Source organism: Corythoichthys intestinalis, chromosome 21 (assembly GCF_030265065.1).
Source record: "Corythoichthys intestinalis isolate RoL2023-P3 chromosome 21, ASM3026506v1, whole genome shotgun sequence".
Taxonomy (NCBI): Eukaryota; Metazoa; Chordata; class Actinopteri; order Syngnathiformes; family Syngnathidae; genus Corythoichthys; species Corythoichthys intestinalis.
This window is the reverse complement of record NC_080415.1, coordinates 30,355,483-30,379,512: the sequence shown is the minus strand read 5'-3', so window position 1 is coordinate 30,379,512 and position 24,030 is coordinate 30,355,483. Positions and strand designations below refer to the sequence as shown.

The following is a 24,030-nucleotide window of genomic DNA, read 5'->3' as shown; positions in this document are numbered from 1 at the left end:
AATTTCTGTATGGAGCATTTTATTTCATCCAAGTCTCCAGATTTTGAATTCTTTGGAGCCATACTGGGAGTCGAGCTTGCTGGTCCTGAGTTGGCCCTGAGCGCTTATCGGTTGAGATAAGTTGCTCGAGGGAGCTCAGAGGAGTGCGTCTGCACACAGCTTGAGCTGAATCAAGAATGACTTCATGGCACTTCAGCTCGCAATTCAGTTTGACTTAAGGTAGTTTGGTAGTCTGTCCAATTATAAATAAATATAATAAAGTAATTGAGTTAGTAACTCAGTTACCTGAATGTAAGCGTAATTAGTTACTTGGCAAAGTAACTGGTGTTACCTGTCATGTTTTTTTTTTTTTATTAAAAAAAAAAAAAAAGAAAGAAAAGAAACATAGAAACCTTTGCTATGTTTGAAAGTCATTTAATATTGTGAATCAACCGTTAAAGTTGTTAAAATTGCTCCCGTTTTTGCATTAGTTCCCTTCTGTCTACTTTCGACATGTGAAAGTTTCAAAACTGTTTCATCATTTAAAGATAGATTCAAGTCAAGATTTTGCCGATTTAGAAGTATTTTAGATAAAAAGTTACTTATGTTCGCTAGGAAGGTTCACTACAACAGAGCCTTTCTGAGAAGTCTACTGCTTTAAGATGGCGGTTGTCATTAGGCATCTAGTTCTATATGCGTATGATAACTAGTGTTGCATCAAGTGGGAGTAGATTGTAGGTCGTTGGCTACAGTCAGGAAATATTGGAGCCACCTAGCCTAGCATTGCGTTTGCAACAGCGTCACAACACTCTTCCCTCCTTCTGACTCCCGCTCTTCTTTCTCCATGTCCGTGTTTCTCGCGTCATTCAACCAACCTAGTAATGCATAGTACCGCACATTGTCTCGCTGCCAAAACGGTGACAAAATCCGAGCGGAGAAAAAAACCCGTAATGCACGAAAAACGTAGTTTTTGAGCGTACGGCGTACACATTTAAAAATCAGTGCTCACTTGTACAAATTACGCCGAAATCGTACAACTTGACTGTATTATATTTACTGGATGTGATTGACAGCCTTCTGATAGTGTCGCTTGTCAAGCATAATGACGGGAAGCCATCCAATGAGCTGACAGAAGACATTTAGTACAAGTGTCTTTCTATCCTCGTTAGTCGGTTTGTTCGTCCGTAGAGCTCAGGATGATCCAACACGTTCCCTGCGCGGCCTTCCCGGGAAAACTGGCCCGCTCGTAATGAGCGTAAGTAATACCATTAACTCCCAATAAAAGTCATTGGCAGCGGAAAAGCTGCTGGCAGGCCATTGACAACTCTGGCGCAGAGTGTGTGCGTGTCTGCTGTGGCGCAATTTCTCAAATGATGACCCAATTCTGTTATCAGACTGGATGAAATATGTATTGGGAAAAATGAGAGTGGCAGGACATCAAGCTTGTCGTGATGGAATAGATATTCGTCTTCATAACAAATGTATATGACGACCAAAGTCCATACACGAATGCTGGAGATTACATTTTAGCTCACAGCCTCAGAACTATGAGGGGAATAATAAATAAAATCTGGGTACTCTTACTAAAGGTAGTCCCTGGGTTACAATGTACCCGATTTACGTGATTTCGACTTTACTTCACCTGTTTGTTTTTTTTAAATGCTGATTTTTGTTTTGTGATGCATGCTTTTATTTAGGAAGCGTAGAGCAGGTTGTACTTCCGCACGCGAGAGCATTTACACACCGCACCATCCCACACACGCACATATGAGGAAAAGCGTAGCCGAGTGAAGAGGTGACAGCCTGCGCGCACATTTGCTGCTTGTGAAGCATCCAGAGGCGACGACTGTATATAACCCCTTTTGTACTGTTTATTGTGTAGTTTTCAATTGTGGTGGAATACAGGGCGAGTTTATGTGATTGTTTTTGATGATGTGCGGACGCTAACTGATACATGCTAATCGTCTGTTATAGCTGTATCAGCAGCTAATTGTAAACGCAAATTTGAATTGCTGTTGTGCTAATTTAATTACATTTTATTTTAGTTTCATTCTGCAAGTTTTGATGTCATGAGCAGCTGAATGAAGTCAGCAAACCACACGGACGTCTGACATCATCATTTCAGAGCTTAGCTCGCTGTCTAGCTAGGTCTTAGCTCCAACGTCTTAGCGAGGATAGTACGATGACATATAATACATGTTTTTGGACAGTTTTTTTTTTTTTTATGTAGAGGGTGTTTTGAGGTATTTAAAGGGTTAATTCCGACTTAAGCGGAAATCCAGGGCGGAAAGGGGTTAATGCGCAATCGCTTTTCCATCACTGTGTACGGTATCGTGGCGTTGCCTGGTACACCAGACTCACCGCTGTTCCAGCTATTAAGTCTGGCCACCATTCACGCGGATACAATTTCCAGGGCGGAGCAAGCCACAGCAAACAGACAGCGGAATGGACCAATCAGCAACGGGCAGACGTGACGTTAGTAAAATGACGAGGGAAGGACGAGGGACTTGCGCGCGGAAGTAAACATACGAAGAGAGCGGAGTTTATTCAACATGGCTAGCGCGAGACGGACTGTTGTCAATGACTCGTGTCGATGTGTTTTTGGTCATTTAAAACGGATTTTACCGTGGAATGGAACATATTCTCGGCCCTGCCGTTCACCATCTGTGTTGTTGTGGAGACGACTTTCGACGCGCAAGAGTGACGTTGCTCGTTAAGAACACGTCACGCAAATAAACAAATCTGATTTGTCGATTGATTTTGTACCTGCTTGAGAGGCCGTTAATGGGCTGGTTCCCAGACTATACTCTCAGTATGTTTGAAAAATACAGGGAGAATAGTCTGGCAGAGCCAGGCAAATCGTGGCGAGTGACGTGAAGAAGAATGAGAGAGACTTTTTATTTTTCACACTTGCTGCTCTTGTGCCCCATCCACCGCACAACCCCAAGAGATAGCGCCTTTATTGAACCGAAAACACCAGAACATCACAACGGCAACCGTCACTCTCAGACATGTTTGCCACAATCATGAATCACCCATGAATCATTGCGGGCGTAACACATAACAAATAACAGTCGCTACAGTATGAATGTCCAGTCGAAATGAATCCCTTAGTATTATTCCGGAAAATTGTAAATCTTTTTTTTTTTTTTTTTTTTTTTAAATCCAGTGTCTTGTTGTGGAGTGCTCAAAGCCAGAACATATCGTCAGAGCACATTTAAATTTGTACATGAAACCGTATCGTTTGAAAGGCAACTGCAACATTGCAATGGCAAGAGACGTGTCTTTTGTCGCCTCCACAATCAGGGATTTTCTATGCTAATTTTGGGAGTTTCTAATTCATTCACACTAAATGGGGGCCTACAGAGATCAAACCCAAGAAAACTCACAGAAACATAAAGTACAACTGTGTAAAATTTCGTTAAAATCCCCCCAGCTGTTTCGGAGTGCATAGGGAACGAACGCTCATGCACACCCACACAAAGTTCCATTTATATATGAGTTTAGGTTAGGTCATCAATGTATATACTGTAAAATTTGAATGACATAATCTGTTCCATTATTGATTTATCGCGAAATTCCTTTTAGTAACTTTTTGTCTTTTGACCTTTGACCTCAGCACTCCAAAATTAACTCACTGCTAAAGTTTAATGTTATAAGCATATCCTTCAAGTTCAATAATAACTAGGGGTGTAACGGTACACAAAAATCTCGGTTCGGTACGTACCTCGGTTTTGAGGTCACGGTTCGGTTCATTTTCGGTACAGTAAGAAAACAACATGCAAAATATAAATGTGCTAGTTGTTTATTACACACGTTTGTGCTTTCAACGATAGAAACATTCGCCTATACAAAGCTAGAATTCTGCTCAAAAAGTAGCGGGTATTTAAAGATAATCCAACAACAATTTGCCTTTCAGACCCCGCGTATTGGTCAGCTTTCTTTCTGAAAGAAAGAAGAAAAAAGAAGTCCTGTGCTAAAGAGAAAAGCAATCCCAATGACAAAGATTTTAACATGTATTTTACAAATGAAATGCCTCAATGAATCTTTTTTTTTTCTCATGAACGGTTTTCAAAGGCGTTATTGGTGGATTTTCTCAAGTTAAAGCGCCACACAGAAATTAATAAATTTAATAGTGTAAGCAGGATCTGTGTATTATTTTTATTTAATTACAGGTGTTTTAGCTCATTTCAGTTTATTTTATTTAAATGGGCCATTATTTATTTTATTATGTGTTTATATTTTACAAATGTGATGTAGTATTCATTTATATTGTTTATTTTATGTTGTATAACTTTAATTCCTTTGTGAATATTAGTTCCTACTTGTTTTGTTGTGGTAGGAGGGTTTTGTATTGAACACGGGGCCGTGTTGATTATTATTATAGCTGAGAAGACAGCAGTAAATCAACAAAGACAAGTCAACTGTGCCCCGATCTACCACTCAAGAGATCTGATGGACTCAAAAAGTGGGTTACGATTGCATATTAGTTTGAAAATCGACCGGATCCACCGTATTTTTACACGACTGACTTCCGGTCTGCCCGATCCTCGGGTCGCGTCTCACGTCAAATAATAAACTCTGCCGTTCTTTTCGCGTGCGTCGTGTTGAGCCGCTTCTGGGACGCGTCTAACACGCAGCCGTACTGCGACTGGTGTGTATTGGCTGATTGGCTTTAACGCCCGTGTTTCACTGCATTCTCGCGGCGGCCACGTTGTCGCGCCATTGACGTTTCTGGGTTATACTGGCCTACCGTGTTGGTCCTCATTATAGTAGAGAAGACGGAGTAAATATAATCTACACAAAGAAACTGTAACCCAATCGCCTCGCAGCCTCGAAAAGTAAGGGTTACATTACGTCAGAAACTCGTTCGGTACGCCTCTGTTCCGAACCGAGCACCACGTACCGAAACGGTTCAATACAAATACATGTACCGTTACACCCTTAATAATAACCCTATATTCGTTCTTGAGTTATCTTGAACACAAATACAGATAGACATACGAAATCGGATATATAAACTTATGTCGGATTCACCTACTGGCGGAGGTAAATACATCATATATAAAAATACGTTGTTGTTTAAATGTTAAGACAACAATTATGCCCCTCAATCGAATCGACTCCTTTTTAGCCCTATTAAAGTGCCCTAGAAACATCATGCCAATGTCCCCTTTGCCGCGTTCACACTCGTTGCACCTCTTTCTCACGCGACGTAGACAGCTCGACGGAAACAAAACGTCCACACGGCAAAGTGCAAAAGCAAATTGCAGGCTGAAAATAGCACTTGATTACACATTCAAGTTGAGAGGGGAGGAAAGATTTGCAAAAGCAGGAATACTCTGCGCATAATATTTGACCTTTGCTGGCTTTTAATGATCACCTTTCCATGTTGTTGACGGCAATACACGTCCAATCCGTTGGAACTGGGAGGGACAGGCAGCCAAGGTGTTATTAAATGATGCCGCGTATGAGTCAGCGCTTATCACAGATGGTTTTTTGTTTGTATTTTTACCAGCTGGATTAAACCTGTGTGGCACATCTTCACAACTCAACCCTCAGCCCACCCACCTCAACACCTGTTTTTCCTCCTTCTTGTCTTTTTGATGTCAAGTGACCCGACCTGATATGAACCGTCACCGTGTAGCCGTTTGGAAGATAGTGAACAAACCTTCTCAAAAAGCACTTGAGTATTTATATTCAAATAGTGTAATTAAGTAAAAAAGTATTTGTACTTTGAAGCAGGGAGGTTAATGAGGACGCCGCTGTTGGCGAGACGCTTGCTTCTTTATCTTTAATGTTCCCTTTTAATGACCCTAGGGAGCGCTGCGGTGATTTATCTCTGCTCAACGCAGCTCCTCATGCATTAGTCAAAGAGAAAAAAACTTTGTTGTATCTCCCTAATGGCTAGGTAAACACAGTTTTCACATAGTAGAGCTTCTGGTTACACATTGACTCAATGTCAAAGTGACAATTAAATCTATTTTGTGAGTGATTATTCACCCTGCTGATGGACATTTTATTGTTTCAACAAACAGGATACGAAGAAAAGGGAAGAAAAAGGATGTTGTAGTTAGTGTCACTTTCCATTAGAGCTCCCAAGATGAATCGAAAACTAACCAATTATCAAATTGATGAATAAGTATTCCAATAGTTTTTAATTTAGTCATTGTTCACCTGAAATGGTCCAATTCTTTTTTCCTCTTTATAGTATTTTTTATTTTAATATTAATATTTGTTTACAATTTTTTAAAAAGGAGTAATATTTTAGTTCATTCTAGGGCGGTCAAACGATTAAAATTTTTAATCAAGTTAATCACTGCTTAAATATTAATGAATCGTAATTAATCGCAACTCAAACCATCTATAAAATATGCCTTATTTTTCTGTAAATTATTGTTGGAATGGAAAGATAAAGACACAAGACGGATATATACATTCAACATACTGTACATAAGTACTGTATTTGTTTATTATAACGATAAATCAACAAGATGGCATTAACATTAACATTCTGTTAAAGCGATCCATGGATAGAAAGACTTGTAGTTCTTAAATAATACATTTTAGTACAAGTTATAGAAATTTTATATTGAAACCCCTCTTAATGTTTTCGTTTTAATAAAATTTGTAAAATTTTCAATCAAAAGATAAACTAGTAGCTCGCCATTGTTGATGTCAATAATTACATAATGCTCATGGTGCATAAAATCAGTCGCACCCAAGCGCCAGCAGAGGGAGACAAAAAACACAAGTAACAAATGGACATGACACTCTGCTGTCATTTTAATCTGTTTGAGCGGGGCATGCGCGTTAATTGCGTCAAATATTTTAACGTGATTAATGAAAAAAAATCATTACCGCCCGTTAACGCGATAATTTTGACAGCCCTAGTTCATTCTTAACTATTACTTAATTTTATTCACTTAATATATAATATTTAAATGACAAACAAAAAAGGTAAAAAAAACCTAAATGTTTCATTTCTACTATTTGTTTTATTTATATATTTTTTTATTGCAGACAAAAACAATATTCATAATCTATATTTTCTCAGCACAGTTTTTGGTTCCAGTGCCGTTTTCGAGCTAAAATCTAAAGCCTTGACTAATATAACAGTAAACTAGGGGAACACTCTGATGGCGCAGACCTCCACCTACGCCGTCAAATTCAATGTAACGCCATATTTCTGACCTCTGTGACCTTTGACCCTTTCACATCATATCATAAACCCTGCAGATGTGAGTTAAATTGGGAAATTCATGATCAAGTTATAACGAAATTCCTTATCTGAACCCAAAACATAATTGGCTCTTCCGTTTCATATTACAAACATCATGCAACCTCCATTTTTTTTTGTAGGTTTCACGTATTGACAAATGTAAAAACATGATTTATACATGAGACATTTAGTTTCTAGTTGAATATTGGTCAAGGTTGGTTAAATATTTTAGCATGATAACTAAGCCTGTCGCGATATGCAATAAGTCAAATTATCACACGGTAAATAAAAATGAGGGCGGTAATTTTCCCGGCTGTGATTTATCGCCGTGTTCTTGCTTGCATACATTTGTGCGTGCGTGTGCTAAGTGCACTCGGCACACGTGCATGTTGATTGTAAATGAGACTCCAGTAGCTCTCACAGATGTTTATTGGCCATCAACACGCCGTGGAATTAAAGTTCAGACATACAAAACAAAGAAACACATCAATATTAAACATTGTAAAACGTTAGCATTGCCACATTGAAGCGAATGGAAAAAAACAATGTACAGTACTAACCAATTTAGCCTGCTATAAAACATTGGCAGTCTTCTCCACAACGCAAAATTGCGGTTAAAAGGTGACACTTCAAACATGAAAAATCACCGGATTACACCATTTGCAAACGATGCGAACAAAAGAAGAAACAAAAAAACAATTACTGACGCCACATGCATGACGAGTAGCAGAGTGCACTGTTTTTTTGTTTTGTTTTTTTACTGAGAGTAAAGCGTATGGTTCGTGGCTTAGCAAACGTACTTCCGGTGAACATTTCAAAGTAAAAGCACGTCCTGTTCAGATTTCTGGAGGCATTCTCACATACTTCAAATTCTACACTAAGAATAGATTTAAAATGACACCTAATATGAAAAATCTGATTGGCAATGGTAATAATTATGTCATAAATGATAATAATTTGGCTTCAAATTTGCTAATATGCACACTTTGCAGGACAAGATGACTGTGATTTTAAATCAAATTAACACTTTTAATGGACTCTAATTGGCAGACAACAAAAATGACATTGGGTTTCTCACCTATTTCATATTTTGCACTTAACGAGCTTTAAAATGACTCATTATGGATTGTGTGTGTTTTTTTAATACAGTCCCTGACAAAAGTCTTGTTGCTTATCCATTTCCATCCCTGCCCCATACTGGATGTAACCCCAGACCATGATTTTGCCACAACCAAACTTCACTGTTTTGTGGCAAAAGGTGGATTTTTCAGATAAATCTTCCATTGAATTACACCACAGTCGCCGCAAATATTGCAGGAGACCTACTGGAGCCCACATGGATCCGAGATTCACTCAGAAAACAGTGAAGTTTGGTGGTTGCATCATTACCAAAATCATGGTCTGGGGTTACATCCAGTATGGGGGTGTGCGAGAGATCTGCAGGGTGGAAAGGAACATAAATAGTTTGAAATATCAACAAATCTTAGCTGACTCTTACATTCCTAATCATAAAAAAGGACAAATTCTGCAGCAGGATGGTGCTCCATCGCATACTTCAATCTCTACCTCAAAGTTCCTCAAGGCAAAGAAGATCAAGATCCTCCAGGACTGGCCAGCCCAGTCACCAGACATGAACAGGATGAAAGAGGAAGCATGGAAGACGAAACCCAAGAATATTGATGAACTCTGGGAGGCCTGCAAGACTGCTTTCTTTGATGTTCCTGATGACTTCATCAATAAATTGTATGAATCCTTGCCGAACCTCATGGATGCAGTCCTTCAAGCCAATGAATCATACAAAATATTAAATTAGGATCTCGCAGCACCACGACTTTAATTCTCTTATGTTATGTAACATATTTTTGTATTTGAAGCACAGTTTTTGTTCAATTTTCACACTACTTTCTGTAGGCGACAAAACTTTCGTCTTGCTAAAAATTGACCTTTATGTCTTCATTAAATGATAAACCTTTTTTCTGTGGAACAAATATATTTCACATTCAACATCATTTTGGAGGGTCTTAGCTTTCATATGAGCCATTTCTGAAACCAGCTGAATAATTAAAAGTCAGGTTATTAGCAATTGTTTCTACAAAATGGATAAGCGACAAGACTTTTGTCAGGGACTGTACATTTTTGTACTGTCCTCCCAAGACGTTGGAGCTAAGCCCTAGCTAGACAGTTAGCTTAGCTCCGAAATGATGATGTCAGACGCCCATGTGGTTTGCTGACAATATTCAGCGGCTCATGACATCAACACTTGCATAATGAAACCAAAATAAAATGAAATGAAATCAGTCTCATCTTCAATAATAGCAATTCAAGTTTGTGTTTCCAAGTAGCTGCTGATACAACAATAGCAAACAATTAGCATGTGTCAGTTAGCGTCTGCACAAATGGTAAATGGTTTTATACTTTTATAGCGCTTTTCCACCTTTCAAGGCGCTCAACATAAAAAACAATCGCAAAAGCTCGCTCGAAGTATTCGACGACAATTGAAAACACAATATAACAGTTGTACAAATGGGGTTATATAAAGCTGTCACCTCTGGATGCTTCACAAGCAACAAATGTGAGCGGCAGGCTGTCACCTCTGTCACTCGGCTGCTCTGTTTGTGTGTGTGGGGTTTTTTCCTGCGTCAAAATAAAAGCATGCATCACAAAACAAGAGTCAACATTAATTTTTTTTTTTTTTTAAACGAGACTCAGGCGTCATAAAGTCGAAGTCGCGTCAGTCGGGTCCATTGTAACCCGGGGCCTGTCTGTTACAGTCAAAAAAAGTTATTAAAAAAAACAACACAAAAGCCAAAAATTACAGTACAGTATTCTTATTGTCCAACAACATGTCAGACAACTTCCCAATTGGGCTTGGTTCACCTCTTGCTGACCTTATTTGCTTTCAAAGCATAAAGTACTGTTAGAACTCTTACAAGCACACTTGAAAATCCATTAAGTCGCAAAGAAAGGTATTTAAAATGAAGCTTTTTTTTTTTCCTGTGCTCTCCGTGGCTCATGTCACTGCGCATTTGCCGATGCAGCGGTATGAATTTTTCAGCTCCTTTGCCTAAGCTCTTTTCTAGGCCTGTATTTAGGAATATATATTTAATTCTATCTACATGCTGAGTTTGCAGCGTCTCTATTGTTTGTTTTATTACGCCTGAGGTGGAAGATGATTGGCAAAGCAAATTTGGTTGAAGTTGACTTTGCTATTTTGTTTGGGATAAGCGGATCACCGGGAAAGTTTTACTTTCACATTCACACTTATTTTCTTGTCAAAACTGATTAGACGTATACTGTATTGTGATGAATGGGTGTTTTACAGGCATGAAAATCTCTCACCTTTCGGCGAAATTCGCCGTTTTGAAGTCAAAAAGGATGACCTACGTGAATCGTGTAGATCCGAGGAGAAAAAAATGTTGGGGGGGGGGGGGGGGGTTCGTTTGTAGGCATGTGCCAGTTACCTTCACGGATTACCATGCTATGAAAACGTCGCGGTTACAAAACCACTAAAATTTTCCGTCATACAGTAGTACGTATTCGTTATTTTTCATGTGTCGAAAATGCAGCCAGAATTAGCTTGGCGCGGCAGCGCTTACCCCTTCCCCTGTTTGATGCTGCGTGTGCCAGTGACGCTATTCCAGCAAACCCAAAAACAAGCACTCCAAACGCAAGGCGTAAATTCTTCAATTTATTGATCTCTCAAATCCTGGTAACTGAAATATACCAAATGAATACATTTAAAACGTTGTACACTCGTATTTTTCCACATGTGAGTAGCTTCAACAGTTTAGCTTCATGAAAAAGTTCGTCAAAAACAAAACACACATTTTCCTTTCAAATTCAATACACAAAGTTACTAAAAACTTACAAAGACGAATGATAGGCAAGGCTTAGCTAGGACAGCAACTTCATTGAGGTTAATCACAGCCGCTGAGAGAGAGAAACAAGTTTGTATGCGGGGAGGAAAAAAAAAAAAAAGAGCGTCAAAGATCGCTAATTGCGAAAGATGATCTTGTACTAAGCACAAATTCACATTCGCCGGAGGAGGTAAAGTATCACTCCCAATTGTTTTTAGATGAATGCATTTGCCAGCATATTGAATTTAGTGAGTAATGGTTTTCGTTTTCATATTTTGTGGTATGACAAAGTTACTGCCGTTCGTTGCAGCTTGCGTTGAACACTGCCGGAGCGTCCGGTGAAAAAATAGCTCCCGTTAAGGTAGCGTCAAGCTTGTGTATTTAACTGTAATATAAAAGCAGTGTTGTCAATAACGCGGTATCGTAATGCGTAACAAATCTGATTGCTTTCTTTCAGTAAAGAACAATCTAACGCGTTCATTTTTCTAAATCAGTAATCTGAGTAAAATTACTTTCCTTGATGCCTGTGCGTTACTATTTTGTTATTGCCCCATAATGTGTGTAGAATGAAGAATACTGTAGTCATGGGAGTGACATCACATGTCACATTTTTTAATCGGGGATGGAACAAAAAGGGTCACGTGTATGACCATGATGCGTGAGCGCTGGGAGTTTGCGGCCAAAACAACATAGCCTTGCTACCTCGCCAGGATGCAATGAAATAGGCAGGAGATATACTACAAACGGCTGCATTTGCACACTGGAAACACAGCCATTACTTCACATTTTTGTCCAGTAAAGATAACAAAAATATCTCCGTGTGCTGCAAACTTTGCGCTGGCTCAAAAAGACTGTCCACCGCTATAAGCATCCAATTCAAGCACCACTTGGAATTACAGCACAACAGGTAACACGACAGCCAGGACTTTTTGATACTGCTCGTGCTCAATCCTCGGTTCAAGCTCAGTTGTTGTTGAGGGCTTTGAAAGCTTAGGTTTAAAGAAATTCTAAATATCCATCTTGCCTCCTCAGCTGTAGTTTTGGCTAAGCAATGCAAACGGCTGTCTCTAAGGTTCTCTAGTCACATGATCTGTTCGAAAAATAATTTGGACCCATTATGAAATACTTTGAAGGATTCCTGTTCATTTTATTCATTTGTGTTGTTTGTTTTATTGCTCTAAAACTTTTATAGACAACATTTTAAGGGCCATATTCAATGGTCTTTATTTTAAAGGGGAAGTTCAGATTTTTTTACATTAGGCTTAATCTTTGAGTTAGCCGGGGTTTAATTAGTCGTTGGAAATGATTTGAACAAATTCTGTGCAGTTTGACAGTTATTTGTTAGTTTCAGGGCTCCGGAGTGGCTAAGCTAGCGCGAGTCAATGGTGGTTGAAATCAACTCCTTCAACTAATTAAACCCCCGTTAACTCGAATATTAAGCCTTATGTGAAAAATTAAAATGGTCAAATTCGCCACATGTAGGATGTTTTGCCGACGGCGGACATTTTAGCAGAACGCCGGAACATATTTCCTCCACACCTTTCTCACCTTTTTAACCCCTGACCCATTTTCATGCCTGGTTTTAAATATGGCGGAAAACACTCAGGTGACTTGAAGTTCCGCTCTGTGATCCCCAATTTGGCCAAATTTCAAAATTGTCCTATATGCATGTGTGATACATCATTGGAAAGCTTAAAATCTCAATTTCTGGGGGAAGAAAAAATTTGAACAGGAGGGCATTTAAAAAAAAAAAAATTTAAACTGTGAAACCCTAACTCTAGGTGAGAGCATGAGTAAGCAAATTAAAGACGCCATGATTTTAACGAGATATTATCACGTACGTACCTTGTTTCGATCCAGAAACATAGCATGACTCAACCGAGTGTCAAGACACAGCTGTGAATAGCCACAGCAGGACTTTTGGGGGATTTTATGGGTGAAACACGGTAATATAACAAGGGTCGCAATGCAGAAATCACAGACATCAAGGAGTGGTCGAGATTTTCTTTTTAAATATTTGCCCTTTTAAACTTTTTTTTTTCTTTTTTTTTTCTGATCAATTGATTTATCATCTAAAATATTGGGGAAAATGCGACAGTAACAAAAAAAAATACAATTAAGCAATAGTTATGAGGTAGATATCCGTGACATATTTACAGACACTATTTAATTCATTGTGACGTATTTTGTTCAAAAGTTTCAAATATGTGAGTGAATAATTTTATTACAGTAATACCTCAACATACAATCTCTTCGACACACGATCTTTTCGACATCCGACATAAAATTTGACTCACCATTTGTTTCTTCACCCGAGGACATGCTCGAAATTTGACGACATGGACTCGCTCAAGATGGGTGCATGTCGGATTTTCTTGTGAGGGAAATCAACACAGGTTCCAAGAAGGTTAGTGCAGGTGGTGAAGGGAAAAAGGTGACGCTTACCCGGAGGGTCCTGAAACCCCGAGGCGCAATGAAGGTGAAGGCCGGGTCTCAGCAACCGGCCGCAGTGGGTAGCCAGTCTGAAAGGCGCTAGGAAAGAAGCTCGGTGGCTTCTATCCGCTGAAGAGCCAGCCCAAAAGCTTTCCGGAGGAGAAGCCCCAGTCCGCCCCAACGGGGGCAAGGGGGCCTCATTCCTGCGAACCACAGCGCTTACGCGTGATTTATTTCAGAACTTGTGCAACACAGCACGCCTACTGTCCGCTCCAGTTGACGGCAACAACAAAACATTAAAAGAGAAAGCTCTCTTAACTCACCGTTCAGGGACAGCAAAAAACGTCCGCCACATTAGAACGCGATTCGTTACATTATTACAGGAATTTTTATTTATATTATTTTACTAATCCAGTTTTTATTAATAATGTATGTGTTTTGCTATGTGTAATTGCCATTTGTAATAGTACCAGCAGTATTTATTAAGGATTTAGTGTAGGTTTTCGGGCTGTGGAACGAATTAATGGAATTATAATGTATTCTTATGGGAAAATCCTGCTCGACATACGACCATTTCGACTTATAAACAAGGTCCTGGAACAAATTAACTTTGTATGTAGAGTTACCACTGTAAGTCGCTTTTTTTTTTTTTTTTTAAACTAAATATTAGACAATATAGACATCAATTAATGATTCTAAGCTAAAAATGATGGACATTTTGAATTATAAATATAATTATTAGAGATGATGCCGATCGATCGGGTCCGATCACGTCATTTTCAAAGTATTGGAATTGGCAAAAAAATATAGGACATGCCTTTTAAAAATTTTTTTTTTTTTTTAATTGAATTGTTTTGTAATTGTATTTAACGTTACAGACATAATGTGTTACACTCATCCAGAGTCTTTAGTCTAGGCTTAAAGTAGGGTCAAATTTATCGCGTTAACGGCGGTAATTAATTTTTGAAAAAATTTATCACGTTAAAATATTTAATGCAATAAACGCATGCGCTGCACGACCCACTCACGCATTGTCGCGTTCAATCTTTAATGGCGCCGTTATACCTATACAGTATATAGAGCTAAAAGGCAGCGTAAAATGAGTAGAGTGAATTTTGGCAGCCTTTGGAAACTTTTTTTAATTGGCTAAAGCTTTACAATCCCCAACAATTAGAAATATCGTGGGACGCAATGTGGGGAAGAAAGGTAGTAGTCGACCTTTTTCTTAACACCCTATGTTAGTTCCCAACGCAGAGAAGATATATCAATTGGTACCACTACACGCAATCATGGTTGCACTTCCCATCATGCATTTGGGCAGAACAGTTAAATGGCTACAGTATCATTTACTGAAAGCTCAACAAATACACTAGATGGCAATATTTTCTCACAATATACAAAGTCACATTTATCCTTTAAGAATTACAAGTCTTTCTATCCGTGGATCCCTCTCACAGAAAGAATGTTAATAATGTAAATGCCATCTTGAGGATTTATTGTCATAATAAACAAATACAGTACTTAAGTACTGTATGTTGAATGTATATATTCGTCCGAGTTTTATTCATTTTTTTCTTAATGCATTGCCAAAATATGATCGGGAAAAATTATTGGGAATGATAGGAATTGAATCGGGAGCACAAAAAAAAAGCAATCGGATCGGGAAATATCGGGATCGGCAGATACTCAAACTAAAACGATCAGGATCGGATCGGGAGCAAAAAAACATGATCGGAACAACCCTAATTATTACTTACCTTCTTTTTATGGCTGCGTTGAAACAAAAGCGGTTGCACGGTGTCTGTAAACAGGGCTCTCCAGGGTAAAACAAAAAAATTAAAAATAGTTAGGGGGCTTAATGCCCCATGAAACTGCTATGGCAGCATATAGACATATTGTTCTATCAAACACAACAGTTCTTTTGGCTTAAAATACAGCAGTTTATTAAAGAAGGGTGCAAGTGCAGAAACTGCTTTTTCAGCCTTGTCTGTTTTCTGCCATATACATGTTCTTCTTTTTACTAAGTACAACGACACATAATCAAAGTGAATTAGTTAATTAAATCTACAGTGTTGGATGTGAGCAGAACCTTTATTGATCGACCATGAAGCATAAATTTCAAATGACTCTGCTTCTTATTTTCATCTCTTGGCCTCTTGAGTGCCACTCAGTTCGCAGCATTTGCACTTCAAATGTAAATTCCTGATCTTGTGCCTTGTCCACACACTTAGCTAATGCATGCATGCGTACACTAAACACAAACATAAGTAAATCCATATCACATTTGTCACCCAATTGTTAATTAAACTTCTCCTGCTTAGTTGCAAAAGTGAGAAAATAAATCACTCCGCGGCTTAACTTGTTTAGAATTTTAATGTATTTAGCGTTTGCTGACTCATTTATTATTTAATGAACCGTTTTTGTTTGCTGCCTCCAGCTGTTTTTTTTTTTTTTTTCTTGCTTCCCCACAGTTGTTTGAGCCTTGAAGCTCCCCCTCTAAGGACATCTTTTAACAGATATAAATATTATTTATAAGCCAGCTGTGAAAGAAAATAAAAAGCGCAACGCAAGGCAGCGAAGCGGGTCAAAGTGATGTGTAATTACATGAGCTACTATTATTGTTACATGTGGAAAATTGGACGTGGTGTGCTTTGAAGGTAGAGCGTAATAATGAAGAGCAGCTCATATTCCTTCCCCTCGTCTAATCCCATTAATGCTCACGCTCCAGGAAACAGTAGTGCCGCCCCGTAATGTAGAAACGAGATGAGGCCAGCCGCAAAATGGCCTCCGCCTATACAGAAGCCTCTCATTTACTTTACCTGAGATGGCTTTTTATTTTTACGCACTTTTATATTGCGTCTCCATAAAAGTTGGCTTCAATGTGACCTATTTCTGTGGACACTATTATAAAATATGGATCATGGATTTAACTGGACAGGCTGGTTTAACTCATTCACTGCTGTGACTTTTAACTCATTGGCTGCTATCATCAGCCCCTCCCAGTCAAAGTGGATTGAACATCTATCGCTGTCAATATTTGAGTAATAAACTCTCACATCAAAATTGTTCACTTCCACTGATGGCCTTCCCAGTTCATTTGGATTGGATGGAAATCTATTCCTGTCAATAGCACTAGATCATCATCATTCACTAACATCGCTAGCAGTTTAAATCTATAGACAAGTTTCCTTAGCGAAACATGGAAACATTTCTGCTCCGAACTTCCTGTTTACAAAGAACAACATAAATTGCGGTTGAAGTAAGTAGTGTGTTGACAAAGTTAAAACTGCGAAATCAAAGCAGAGAAACCCACGGAATCTCCAAAAATTGATTCAGCATGACGTAGATGAGACTCTGAGACTTGTAGTGCTGTCCTGGAGGCGACTACAGTGCCCTCCATAATTATTGGCACCCCTGAAAAAGATGTGTTTTTTAGCTTCTAATATATATTTTTTATTCAAATTATATGGGACCGTAATGAAAAAAAAAGAGAAAAATCCAACCTTCAATGCAAGTGCATTCATTCAGTGGGGAAAAAAATCCCACATGAAGAAAAAATTATTTGACATCAAATAATATGTGTCACAATTATTAGCACCCCTGGTGTTAATACTTTGTACAACCCCCTTTTGCCAACAAAACAAGGTCTGAGGACTGAGATGGCCATGGGAGGAGCTTGATTTTGTGTCTGGTGAACCATTTCTGTGTAGATTTGGCCATATATTTACGGTCATTGTCTTGCTGAAAGACCCAGTGACGACCCATCTTCAGCTTTCGGGCAGAGGGCAACAGATTTTGATTTAAAATGTCCTGGTATTTCAAAGCATTCATGATGCCATGCACCCTAACAAGGTTCCCAGGGCCTTTGGAAGCGAAACAGCCCCACAGCATCACTGACCCACCCCCATACTTCACAGTGGGTATGAGGTGCTTTTCAGCATGCGCATCTTTCTTGGCACGCCAGACCCACTTAGTGTTTGTTGCCAAAAAGCTCAATCTTGGTCCCACACAAAAATACACATGGTCCTAGGCTTCAACTGGGACCGTGTTCTTTGGTCAGATGAGACTCCAGCGTATCTTAAAATTGCTGCAGTTAAAAAGCTCGTAGTTGGGTCTCGGAATCGAGCTGACGGTCCACCGCGAGGCGAGCCACTGTCTATCCCAGCCTCTCGGCCACCCCTGGGTAGTTGTAGTAAATACTATTAAAGTTCATCATATTTACAATTATCATCATCGTAATAACAATATCAAAGGCAACAAGTTGTTTTATGCGCAAGATTTTAGCTTTAGCATTTTTTGAGCACCGGACACATGAAAATGCTGGGATATGAAGATCATACCTTCCATAACACAGTGGCAACATGGCTACAAAAACACCCGGTCTTTTTGGTGGCACGAGCTTGGTTCCACATCTGCCTTCATGACCATGTTGTCCTCCACTGTCGTGATGATGACAGATGGATGCGGTATTTCCAAATGGTCTTTTTTTAAGGGATTTTGATGAGTAATGTTACTCCAACTCCACTGTTGTTTTGGATGGAGAAATTCTAAAACGGAAGTTGCCAGCAGACATGCGGAAGTGGAAGTACTTCGGAAACTTGTCTTTTGGCCTTCTGTCACAGTCAATGGCAGCAATTTTCTATTTAAAGAAACACTAGGGAACTTTTCAACCTTTATAAAATATTTTCATAACATTCGCTATATTTCGAATGACAACTAGTTGAATGACACCTGTTATGGCCTGAGGGGGTCTCTATCACTTTCACCGGCACTAACTTTGAGGAGGGTGGCAAAAAAACCTACAAATATGCTGCTTTCTAGCATATGTCACTTCCCCCATTGTCATAAAGACGGAAGTCGATGCGAACGCTTTCGCAAGAATTCTGAAAAGATGGCAGAGCAACAAAAGAGACGAAAAGTTTTGTCCGAGGGGACAAAAAAGGGAAGCCAACAGGATAAAAGGACACTTAAGAATACACATTGGCTCGGCTTTCACTCGCCCCACCACCCGAATTCATCAGAGTCAGTCCCTTACGGGTTCGAGTGAGGGGGGTGGGGCTTAGGGGCAATATTGTACAAAATTTGTATTTTCAACATCGTCATATATTGTTAAGCCACAACTGGATTCATGACCTAATCACTATTCATCTCACACAGACGCTGGAAACAGAAATGTTGTTCAATCCAACTGCAGGCGACTGGGAGTAGATTAGGATTTTACAACACTGTGCACTGGTCCCCTTTGAAAATGCAGTCTTCCTAAAGGCAAAACACTACCGCTTTTGTCCACCTACGCTGCTAAAGTCAACGAAAACAAACTTCCCTTGTGTTGCTTAAAAAAGAACATTACAAGAAATGACCATTTTTTGATAGCTTGAACAAATTTCCATTCATTTTAAAGAAAAAAGTTCATTTAGGTTTTTACTGATGCCATTTGACAGATATAGCTCAAGTAAATGCACTACTAATATACCTATCAAGTATTCACACCGCCATAACTGAATGTGGCACATTCCAATCTGAAAATGTACTTGATCTCTGCTGCCGCCTGTTGGAGACTCGCTCCAACCACTAATTTTAGTAGGAATTGTATTTCATAAAATCGTGGCCTTTCACTCAGGTTACATTCAGATCTGTAATCAAGCTCGTTACCAATGTACTTGTATATCAGTATATGCCATTATATCGGAATGATAGATATTTCTAAGTCAATTCACCACTACTTACAATCCAAAGTTCACATTGAAAAATGTAAGATCCAGACCAACACATGGTTACTTTTAGCCAATTTATTAATAACAAAAAAGCTGAGTATAACGTCGCCTGCATATGACATCATTGCTATTTGTTGGCTTCGTCCTCTTTGGCCAAGTTCTTGATAAACTCCTCCTTTTTGGCCTGGAGACGCTCTTCTCTGCGCTTGCGGGCCTCCTTCGTCTTTGTGCGACGGGCTTCGGCTTGATCGCTGCGTGAAAAAACACGAGTATCAAGAATGTTATTGAAAGTCACGCCATCCACTGCCCAAATATGAACCCAAATAGCACAAAGTATGACCCCAATAATTTGACTGTTCAAATTGAAGAACTAAGTACTAAAACTCACGCAAGGAGCTTCTTGCGAGCCTTGTCTGCCTTTAGTTTATGGATGTGCTCCATCAAGATGCGCTTGTTTTTGAACACGTTACCCTTGGCCTTCAGGTACAGACTGTGGTACCTGTAAAAAGAGAATATTTCACTTAATATATATCCAGTAAAGAAAAGATGGTCACTTCCTACTCACATGTGCCTGTCAATCTTCTTGGACTCCCTGTAGCGGCGGAGAAGACGGCGCAGGATTCTCATGCGCCGCATCCAAGACAGCTTCTCGGGCATACGGGCATTGGCAGTACCCTTCCTCTTACCTGGAAGCACAAAAAAGTAGGTTTACAATTTTATTTAAGGACTGTCGAGTGCAATGGGTTTCAACTAATGAAAGAGCCCCACCATAGCCCATATGACGTCCCTTGCGGCGTGCTAATGTGTTCTTGCGGCAACGGGCACGGGAGTGCACCGTCACGGGCTTTCTGATGATGAGGCCATCTTTCACCAGCTTGCGGATCTGCTGGCCTGTTGAGTTGTGGTACAGGTTTAATAAACATATTAATTAGAGGGGAAGTAAACTGTGGTAAGAACATCTCACGTGAGTTGGCATTGGCGATCTCATTTGTCTCGTTGGGGTCCAACCAAACCTTCTTTTTGCCACAGCGCAAGACGCTGGACGCCAAGCGCTTCTGGAGCCTGAGCATACTAAAAAACGAGTTTGGATAAGAGTAATTTGAAGCTGACATACAATTATAATATAAGCCAAAAATTCTAAGACCTATATCGCATGGACATGTCACATAAGCTTTCACTCAGTCAGTCTATTAATATCTTTATAATAGCAAATCGTATCAAACTTGTTACTCCCAAAAGGGTGTGTGGTTGTCTCACGTTTCATATTGATTATTTAAACTATAGTTTCAGAGTTTTCAAAAGTGTCAACACTCGTACTACTTCCTTGCCTAATAAATTTACGTTAGTGCATGTGTGAAACTGCAAATAAAAGTACAAATTGTAACTAAAACCTGCTCTGATCACCATTACAGGTCTGCCAAGTCTCTACATGTGGCCTTTAGCTTTGTTGTGACATGATATGTAAGCTACGTGTCTTTGAAAACGAACATTTTCCTTACACCAACACTAAAGTAGTATATCTATTGTCGTTTAGAAGACTTCACTCGATGGTTATGACAATGTCTAACTTTTAAAATTAATCGACTTTTGCCGTCGAATGGCGAACTTACCTCATGCTTACAGCTAGCTTGACGAAGAGAGGAAACTCGTCGGTCCGGTCGTAACCATTGTACTGTGACGTGGATATCATTCACCATATAAATTGTTTTTAAAAGCCTAAAGTTTTGTAGTAAGATTTAAAACAATAATAATTTTCTCACTCAAAACCAAACTTGTGTGCGTTTCGCCAACGATAAACATGTTATAAAGCTAAACAATTTCTCGAACACCCCTATTGGTTGCCAATTTGGTACGCTCCAGTGGCTGCAATTCTATTTTTCACCCATAGAGAGTGTAATAAGATAACAGCTGATGGCGTCGCAGCCGTAATGTGCAGTTCTATAGTTAACCTGGTGCTGGCAGTAGTGGTTTTACACCGAGTAATAGTAAACACCCGAAGAAGACCTAACGCCGCATGAATGAACGCGCCTTGATCTATTCGTAATGAATATTAATAAGGTGCTTCTCTGTGATTGGGTGTAGGAGTCAAATCTCAGCCAATCAGGAATAATGTCATCGTCATCAATATTAACAAGATGTCTGGAGATTTTTGCTCCAATGGACGTAAGGCATTAGTAATAGTCGCTGCATTCAGTTGTTGCTGTGCGGTCAGAACAGTGTAGCATGTTCACCGGCATCTCAACATCAGAAACACCGGTCACGCTCTGTGTAGGAGACACTTTAGTCAACGACTTGTTTTATTTTTAACTTCCTCTTTTTGAAATATGAGTCAACGTAATGCGGTATTGAAGGTAAGCGACACCCTGCGGCTACCATGATTTCCACCTTCACTTAACAGCAAAGCATCGGCTTTCTCGTGCTGTCATTGTCATGGAAACAAGCTGACGTTAGCTCAGTAGTCGGCAGTAGCGGCGTCTTCCATCACGCATTGAGCGGCCTTCGAACCTAATAGTGCGCTCTCTCGTTTCTGAGACGGTGGCATTAATGTTTAAATATAAATGCGCTCGTTTCGCTTGCTCAATGCGATCTTAACTCAAGAGTTATAGCGTTATCCCGGTTAGCATGTGGCTAATCCCGGTTGCGCTTAACTGGTGATGCAGCGTGAGGCCAGACGTCCAGTTATCCATTGTTGTCTGTGCGGCTAGTTATTTGCATCTCCATCTGTCATTTGACAGATCACGTGATGGGATTTTTACACAGCCGTTGTTTCTCCTCACAATCAAAACAACATTAATGTTAAAGCAGATCAATGTATTTATTAATTTACGAATTTAAAACAGGCATTACATATTTTTACACAAAGAGTGGGGCAACATATGTAGACATACAATGCAACATAATCAGTGTTGTCAGTAATGCGTTACTAAGTAATGCGTTACTGTAATCTGATTACTTTCGTTCAGTAACGAGTAATCTAGCGCGTTCATTTTTCGAAGCCAGTAATCTGATTAAAGTTTGTTTCCTTAGTGTCTGTGCGTTACTATTTTGTTTTTTCCTCATGATGTATGTAGAATAAAGAATACTGTAGTCATGTATGAAGAGAATCTGAATAGAAAATATTGCTCTTGAGTTTGGCAGTGACATCGGATGTCACGTTTTCTCATCGGGGGGGGGAAAAAACGGGTCACGTTTAATACCATGCTATGAGCGCTGTTGGCGGCCAACAAACAACTGCGCCTCTCAGGATGCTAACAGTGGAAGACGTAGGAGAAGAGCCACAAATGGCTGCATTTGCTTATTGGACATAGAGCCATGACTTCACATTTCACACAAGACCATATTAAGGCTGTAAATTGATTAAAATTATAGTCGTGATTAATTACTTGACTTCCATCATTAACGTGCTGAACAAATGTGATACTCGATAATGGCGTACCGCACGCAACACGTCACTTCCGCTCATTAATATTCATGACGTTAGCTACTGTTGCTAAGGGGGAGGACAAGCTCCCGTTTGTTCCCAATAGTAAATGAATGCAAATAGTGTACGAAGGAGATGTTTACAGAGCTAAACCTACCAATTCTGTCCGAAAATGATGTCCCTGGTGCCAAATTCACGGGTAAAGATGTGGAAGAACATTCAAATGGTCAGTTAAAGCAATGGGTTGAGTGTTGAGGGCTGAAAAAGACGAGCCGACCAAAGCTTAGCCTTAACTTTTTTATCGACAACTTTTTCTTACGCCACTGACAGTGACATTCTCCTGTTTCAACAATCTATCCTATACCACCATATGCCCTGTCTTTCTTATATATTATATCCTCTGGTTGTCTTACGTCTCTGACCGTCCTTGGGGGCAATTTACATTGCTATTTTTGTGTAGCGATCACAAATGCTACTCGTCAACAGCCAACGAACACTTTAATTCTATAATTTATTTACACTTCCCCCTTACTAAAGTTGTTTTTTACAACAGATAAGGTAACACTGGCAGTCAGATACCATTTTAATATTTTTTCAGGTCATTCATTGTCAGACAGACGCAGCACGGCAAAACGCCATGCTAAAAAATAAGTAAAAATATCAAAATGGCTTACCTCCTCGTACTCTCTAGGACCATGCCCGCCAACAAAATGTTTACTGCATATGAAATGTGAATGGCTTCACCTCACTGGCATTAAACATCCACGCAAGTTGACCCATTCTTCAAAGTTTTTCCTCAGAGTTTTTGGTTTCGGGAAACGTATGAAGAAAACATCCTTCATATGTCGTAATGTCTAGAGTTGTTTCTACAAGTTCCTTATCAGCAGTGTTTGATCGGCATGTTCGTTTGGTAAAGATTGCCGGAGAAAACTAGCAGAAATATAATGGTTTGTATGCAAGGGCGCGTCTATAATGTCCCACTTACGCTTTACAACGCGACGTCACGGTCTAAAAATAGCATTCGTGCAGTACACTATTAATGAAAGGCCATATTAGGGGTGTAAAATGATTAAAATCATAATCATGATTAATTACGTGACTTCCATTATTAACACGTTAAACAAATGTGATACTCTATAATTGCAACTTTATTATTATATAACTGCTTGACCCTGGAGAAAAAAAAGTTCTGGTAACACCTACTCACGTCATGGCAACTATCTTCCACTGTTTCCCCAATGGCCACTTCTTCTCATTCCTCAGCTGCTTTTGTTTGGCTCCCACCAGTCACCCCATCCAGAGACTACTCTCGGCCAATGACCCCGCTTAAAAAAGCCCACTGGGCCTCCTCATCAGTGTGCTCGCCGACACTGGTGCTGAAACACAATACGCACGCTGGACTGT

General features: G+C 39.6%; 2 protein-coding genes across 3 annotated transcripts in view; one reads left to right on the top strand and one right to left on the bottom strand.

The window, feature by feature from the left end:
* Positions 1 to 19,265: 19,265 nt before the first annotated feature.
* Positions 19,266 to 20,910, bottom strand: LOC130909692 (60S ribosomal protein L19-like). 2 transcript variants are annotated; one of them, XM_057826447.1, is made up of 6 exons: positions 20,816 to 20,910; positions 20,170 to 20,276; positions 19,974 to 20,096; positions 19,771 to 19,891; positions 19,594 to 19,704; positions 19,266 to 19,456 (listed from the first exon to the last, which is right to left on the bottom strand). In XM_057826447.1, the coding sequence occupies exons 1-6, from the start codon at positions 20,893 to 20,895 to the stop codon at positions 19,333 to 19,335; spliced, it is 666 nt and encodes a 221-aa protein (XP_057682430.1). In that variant the 5' UTR covers positions 20,896 to 20,910; the 3' UTR covers positions 19,266 to 19,332. The 2 variants fall into 2 exon arrangements, with proteins under 2 accessions (XP_057682430.1, XP_057682431.1); XM_057826448.1 differs by lacking the exon at positions 20,816 to 20,910 and adding an exon at positions 20,705 to 20,808.
* Positions 20,911 to 21,342: 432 nt separating this feature from the next.
* gpam (glycerol-3-phosphate acyltransferase, mitochondrial) overlaps positions 21,343 to 24,030 on the top strand; it is a 34,676-nt gene continuing 31,988 nt past the window's right edge. Inside the window, exon 1 of the mRNA XM_057826446.1 lies at positions 21,343 to 21,556. The gene's annotated coding sequence lies outside the window, so the exon portion shown is untranslated. The remainder of the gene's footprint in view (positions 21,557 to 24,030) is intronic.